This window comes from Salmo salar, chromosome 11 (assembly GCF_965601325.2).
Source record: "Salmo salar chromosome 11, fSalSal1, whole genome shotgun sequence".
Lineage (NCBI taxonomy): Eukaryota > Metazoa > Chordata > Actinopteri > Salmoniformes > Salmonidae > Salmo > Salmo salar.
Genome location: NC_138301.1, coordinates 117,378,013 through 117,385,512, shown reverse-complemented (window position 1 = coordinate 117,385,512; position 7,500 = coordinate 117,378,013). Strand labels below are relative to the sequence as shown.

The 7,500-nt window shown below is 38.2% G+C and overlaps 1 protein-coding gene across 1 annotated transcript in view; it reads right to left on the bottom strand.

Moving 5' to 3' along the window:
* The window catches only part of nbeaa (neurobeachin a), a 327,572-nt gene that overhangs the window by 54,087 nt on the left and 265,985 nt on the right, over nucleotides 1–7,500 (bottom strand). The window contains 2 exon segments of the mRNA XM_082958305.1: nucleotides 683–809; nucleotides 3,374–3,528. Coding sequence (XP_082814431.1) covers nucleotides 683–809; nucleotides 3,374–3,528 — 282 coding nt within the window.

Sequence of the window (7,500 nt, the reverse complement as noted above, 5' to 3'; positions counted from 1 at the left end):
AGTATCCTATTATGATATCTAATGAGTATCCTATTATGACATCTTTAATGAGTATCCTATTATGATATCTAATGAGTATCCTATTATGATATCTAATGAGTATCCTATTATGACATCTTTAATGAGTATCCTATTATGATATCTAATGAGTATCCTATTATGATATCTAATGAGTATCCTATTATGACATCTTTAATGAGTATCCTATTATGATATCTAATGAGTATCCTATTAGGATATCTAATGAGTATCCTACTATGATATCTAATGAGTATCCTATTATGATATCTAATGAGTATCCTATTATGATATCTAATGATATCCTATTATGATATCTAATGATATCCTATTATGATATCTAATGAGTATCCTATTATGACATCTTTCATTAGTATCCTGTTATGCGAACGACAGACAGACAGATGGGAGTGAGGTAGTGAGGGAGTGAGGTAGTGAGGGTAAACATGCAAAATGTAGGGGAGGAGAGAGATAGGGGAGGAGAGAGATAGGGGAGGAGAGATGTAGGGGAGGAGAGAGATAGGGGAGGATAGAGATGTGACTAACAATAATCTATGGAAGTGGAAACGGACAGGGACAGATGCAAAGATAAATATAATGTCAGGGATTGAGGGACAGCTATAGAGAGTGAGTGAAGGAAAGAGAAAGAGAGAGAGATTCTGACCTCATGCTCTCGACGGTGTCTTCGGGCATGGGAGCCACTGTCTGTACGGCTGGTAGGTTCTTACTGGTCGCACCGTTGACGAAGGATGAGGAAGAAGAAGAGGAAGAAGAGGCAGAGTCAGTGGCACCTGGAGAGAAGAGGGAGGAGAAAGAAGGGGAGAGAAAGAGCGAGAAAGAGAGACAGAAAGAGAGAGAGAGAGAGAGAGAGAGAGAGAGAGAGAAAGAAAGAAAGAAAGAAAGAAAGAAAGAAAGAAAGAAGAAAGAAAGAAAGAAAGAAAGAAGGAAGAAAGAAAGAAGGAAAAAGGAGAGAAAGAGGGGTGAAAGAGAGGTGGAGAGAGAAAAGGGAGGGAAATAGAGAGAGAGACATTGTAATGTTTACTGATACATTTGTTATTGGTTATTTTACTTTTGTTTATTATCTATTTCACTTGCTTTGGCAATGTAAACATATTCTCCCCATGCCAATAAAGTCCCTTAAATTGAATTGAGAGAAAGAGCGAGAGAGAGAGAGAGAGGGGGAGACGGGGGAAGTAACAGGTAAATTAATGTGTATAATCATCCAGGGTACTGAGAGAGGAAGCCATATGTGAGGAGATTATGAGGTTGTAAAGGACTGAGACAGAGATAAGAGGAGGTTGTAAAGGACTGAGATAAGAGATAAGAGGAGCCTGTAAAGGACTGAGACAGAGATAAGAGGAGGTTGTAAAGTACTGAGACAGAGATAAGAGGAGGTTGTAAAGGACTGAGACAGAGATAAGAGGATGTTGTAAAGGACTGAGACAGAGATAAGAGGAGGTTGTAAAGGACTGAGACAGAGATAAGAGGAGGTTGTAAAGGACTGAGATAAGAGGAGGTTTAAAGGACTGAGACAGAGATAAGAGGCGGTTGTAAAGGACTGAGACTGAGACAAGAGGAGGTTGTAAAGGACTGAGACAGAGATAAGAGGAGGTTGTAAAGGACTGAGATAAGAGATAAGAGGAGCCTGTAAAGGACTGAGACAGAGATAAGAGGAGGTTGTAAAGGACTGAGATAAGAGATAAGAGGAGGTTGTAAAGTACTGAGACAGAGATAAGAGGAGGTTGTAAAGGACTGAGACAGATAAGAGGATGTTGTAAAGGACTGAGACAGAGATAAGAGGAGGTTGTAAAGGACTGAGACAGAGATAAGAGGAGGTTGTAAAGGACTGAGATAAGAGGAGGTTTAAAGGACTGAGACAGAGATAAGAGGCGGTTGTAAAGGACTGAGACTGAGACAAGAGGAGGTTGTAAAGGACTGAGACAGAGATAAGAGGAGGTTGTAAAGGACTGAGATAAGAGATAAGAGGAGGTTTAAAGGACTGAGACAGAGATAAGAGGAGGTTGTAAAGGACTGAGACTGAGACAAGAGGAGGTTGTAAAGGACTGAGATAAGAGATAAGAGGAGGTTTAAAGGACTGAGACAGAGATAAGAGGAGGTTGTAAAGGACTGAGATAAGAGATAAGAGGAGGTTTAAAGGACTGAGACAGAGATAAGAGGAGGTTGTAAAGGACTGAGACTGAGACAAGAGGAGGTTGTAAAGGACTGAGACAAGAGGAGATGACGAGGTTGTATAGGACTGAGACAGAGTCTCAGAAATTACAACTACTACAGTTGACAACTCGATGGAAATAAACTCGATTGAATTGTATTCAATCCCATGTATTTTCAATTAGCTCTCTGTCATCCATGTCTGATGTTGACATCCACATTAGGCCCAGTCAAATTAATGAATGAATGACTGATGATGTCCTAAGGGTTTGTTTTTAGAAACATCTACTCTGCAGATCTCTGTTTACAATCTGTTATTGATGTTCAAAGGTAAAAATAACCTCAAAATGCATCTAGACAATCCCTAATGACAAACTGTACAGCAAGTTGTACCATCTAGACAATCCCTAATGACAAACTGTACAGCAAGTTGTACCATCTAGACAATCCCTAATGACAAACTGTACAGCAAGTTGTACCATCTAGACAATCCCTAATGACAAACTGTACAGCAAGTTGTACCATCTAGACAATCCCTAATGACAAACTGTACAGCAAGTTGTACCATCTAGACAATCCCTAATGACAAACTGTACAGCAAGTTGTACCATCTAGACAATCCCTAATGACAAACTGTACAGCAAGTTGTACCATCTAGACAATCCCTAATGACAAACTGTACAGCAAGTTGTACCATCTAGACAATCCCTAATGACAAACTGTACAGCAAGTTGTACCATCTAGACAATCCCTAATGACAAACTGTACAGCAAGTTGTACCATCTAGACAATCCCTAATGACAAACTGTACAGCAAGTTGTACCATCTAGACAATCCCTAATGACAAACTGTACAGCAAGTTGTACCATCTAGACAATCCCTAATGACAAACTGTACAGCAAGTTGTACCATCTAGACAATCCCTAATGACAAACTGTACAGCAAGTTGTACCATCTAGACAATCCCTAATGACAAACTGTACAGCAAGTTGTACCATCTAGACAATCCCTAATGACAAACTGTACAGCAAGTTGTACCATCTAGACAATCCCTAATGACAAACTGTACAGCAAGTTGTACCAGGTGTGTGTGTCTCTCTCCCAGGAGCACGTGTATGTGTTCCAGATGTGTGTGTGTGTGTTCCAGGTGTTGTGTGTGTGTTCCAGGTGTTGTGTGTGTCCTCACCTGTGGTGTTGATCATGCTCTTAGGCGTTGCCGTGGCAGCAGCGAAGATGTTTGGTGTACTTCCTGGTGTGGCCGCGCCGCTGGTGGTGGGCGTGCCCACAGTGTTGACTGACAGGCTGCCGGGGGGGGGCTTCTTGACTGGCACCATCACCGACCTATCAAAGACCACAACACGGCTGTCAATCAATCTGGAACACCAATGAGAACTGAGAAAATTCTCCAATAGCTCCACCTTGACTTCCTGATGACATGATATATTGTTAACACCTCTCCATATTGTTAACACCTCTCCGTATTGTTAACACCTCTCCATATTGTTAACACCGATAAATATTGTTAACACCTATAAATATTGTTAACACCTCTCCATATTGTTAACACCTCTCCATATTGTTAACACCTATAAATATTGCTAACACCTCTCCATATTGTTAACACCTCTCCATATTGTTAACACCTATAAATATTGTTAACACCTATAAATATTGTTAACACCTCTCTGTATTGTTAACAGCTCTCCGTATTAACACCTATGAATATTGTTAACACCTCTCCATATTGTTAACACCTCTCCATATTGTTAACACCTATAAATATTGTTAACACCTCTCCATATTGTTAACACCTCTCCATATTGTTAACACCTATAAATATTGTTAACACCTCTCCATATTGTTAACACCTCTCCATATTGTTAACACCTATAAATATTGTTAACACCTCTCCATATTGTTAACACCTCTCCATATTGTTAACACCTCTCCATATTGTTAACACCTCTCCATATTGTTAACAACTCTCCGTATTGTTAACACCTATAAATATTGTTAACACCTCTCCATATTGTTAACACCTATCTATATTGTTAACACCTCTCCATATTGTTAACACCTATACATATTGTTAACACCTCTCCATATTGTTAACACCTCTCCGTATTGTTAACACCTCTCCATATTGTTAACACCTATCTATATTGTTAACACCTCGCCATATTGTTAACCTCTCTCCATATTGTTAACACCTCTCCATATTGTTAACACCTCTCCATATTGTTAACACCTCTCCATATTGTTAACACTTATCTATATTGTTAACAACTCTCCATATTGTTAACACCTATCTATATTGTTAACAACTCTCCATATTGTTAACACCTCTCCATATTGTTAACACCTATCTATATTGTTAACAACTCTCCATATTGTTAACACCTATCTATATTGTTAACAACTCTCCATATTGTTAACACCTATCTATATTGTTAACACCTCTCCATATTGTTAACACCTCTCCGTATTGTTAACCCCTCTCCATATTGTTAACACCTATCTATATTGTTAACAACTCTCCATATTGTTAACACCTCTCCATATTGTTAACACCTATCTATATTGTTAACAACTCTCCATATTGTTAACACCTATCTATATTGTTAACAACTCTCCGTATTGTTAACACCTCTCCATATTGTTAACACCTATCTATATTGTTAACAACTCTCCATATTGTTAACACCTATCTATATTGTTAACAACTCTCCATATTGTTAACACCTCTCCGTATTGTTAACACCTATAAATATTGTTAACACCTATCTATATTGTTAACACCTCTACATATTGTTAACAACTCTCCATATTGTTAACAGCTCTCCATATTGTTAACACCTCTCCATATTGTTAACACCTCTCCATATTGTTAACACCTATCTATATTGTTAACACCTCTCCGTATTGTTAACACCTCTACATATTGTTAACACCTCTCCATATTGTTAACACCTATCTATATTGTTAACACCTCTCCGTATTGTTAACACCTCTACATATTGTTAACACCTCTCCATATTGTTAACACCTATCTATATTGTTAACACCTCTCCGTATTGTTAACACCTCTACATATTGTTAACACCTCTCCATATTGTTAACACCTCTCCATATTGTTAACACCTATCTATATTGTTAACACCTCTCCGTATTGTTAACACCTCTCCATATTGTTAACACCTCCCCAATCCTTTCAGATTTGATGTCCTAGATGTCTAGGGTCTAGTCTCACATCAGATGGCATCACTCCTCCGTGACTCATATTCACATCCGCCATTCAAACATGTTTTGATATCATTAGATCTCATATGACTTTCCATGAAATAGGCTGAGTAACTAGCTATCTATTACAAACATTGAAATAGGCAGAATAACTAGCTATCTATTACAAACGTTGAAATAGGCAGAATAACTAGCTATCTATTACAAACGTTGAAATAGGCAGAATAACTAGCCATCTATGACAAACGTTGAAATATGCAGAATAACTATATATTACAAACGTTGACAGTGATATAATAGTTTTGCAATTGTGAGAAAATAAATCCAGACCAAATTCTGTGCCAGGACATTGGTCGCCAGTGTTAGTGACTTGATCAGCTGTGTAGTTAGCTAACTGTTGTAGCTAGCTAGCTTACTGACATAGGTAGCTAGCCAATCAGCTAGCTCTTCCTTCACTGACATAAAAAATCTTACTTAGCCTGTTTAAATTACCCTAAAGTTGTAGACATGCAGCCCCACAATTAAGAGGAACTGACTGGTATCAGCTTGCTAGCTAGTTTTTGTTGAATGATTCGATATTGTGTGGCAGCACTAAGTTGGTAGCTGGTCAGTCAAAGATGATTTCAGTTATTGGATCAGCTGTTGGACAAATGTATTGCCATATGTACTGTTTTAGCTTAGATGAACTCAGACAGTTTTGAGGCAGAAATGGGTTTCAACAGACGATGTCACCTACAGTGCCTTCAGAAAGTATTCACACCCCTTGACTGTTTCCACATGTTGTTGTGTTACAGCCTGAATTTAACATTGATTACATTTATATTTCTGTCACTGGCCGACCCACAATACCCCATAATGTCACACTGGAATTATGTTGTTTTGATTATTAATATTAATAAAAAATAAAAAGTTGAAAACAGTCAATTTCAAACACAGATTCAACCACAAAGACCAGGGAAGTTTTCCAATGCCTCACAAATAAGGATACCTATTGGTAGATGGGTAAAATACATAAAAAAGTAGCCATTGGATATCCCTTTGAGCATGAGCTATTAATTACACTTTGAATGGTGTATCAATACACCCAGTTACTACAAAGATACAGGTGTCCTTCCTAACTCAGCTGCTGAAGAGCAAGGAAACTGCTCAGGGATTTCACCATGAGGCCAACGGTGACTTTAAAACAGTTACAGAGTTTAATGGCTGTGATAGGAGAAAACTGAGGATGGATCAACAACATTGTAGTTACTTTGTAGTTAATAGGATACTCATTAAAGATGGCACTAAAGTAATAATTCAAAAAATGTGGCAAAGAAATTCACTAATACAAAGTGTTATGCTTGGGGCAAATCCAATACAACACATTACTGAGTACCACGCTCCATATTTTCAAGCATAGTGGTGGCTGCGCCATGTTATGGGTATGCTTGTAAGCGTTAAGGACTTTTTCAGGATAAAACATTTTCAGAATGGAGCTAAGCACAGGGAAAATCTTAAGAGGAAAACCTGTTTAGTCTGCTTTCCACCAGACACTGGGAGGTGAATTCACCTTTCAGCAGGACAATAACCTAAAACACAAGGACAAATCTACACTGGAGTTGCTAACTAAGAAGACAGTTAATTTTCCACAGTGGCCGAGTTACAGTTTTGACTTAAATCTGATTGAAAATCTATGGCAACACCTGAAAATGGATGTCGAGCAATGATCAACAACCAATTTGACAGAGCTTGAAGAAGCCAGGTGTGCAAAGCTCTTAGAGACTTACCCAGAAAGACTCACAGCTGTAATTGCTGCCAGAGGTGATTCTAACATGTATTGACTCAGGGGATTGAACACTTCTAATCAAGGTACAGTACATTAGTATTTTATTGTTAGAATGTTTTGTATTTTGTGTAAATTGTTGACAAAAAAATGACCATTAAACCCATTTTAATCCCACTTTGTAACACAACAAAATGTGGAAAAAGTCAAGGGGTGTGAATACTGAAGGTACTGTAGGTAATTGACACGCTATCTGACGTAAGACAATGGGGTGTAGATTTGGGAATGATGACTATAGGAGACATTAAAAC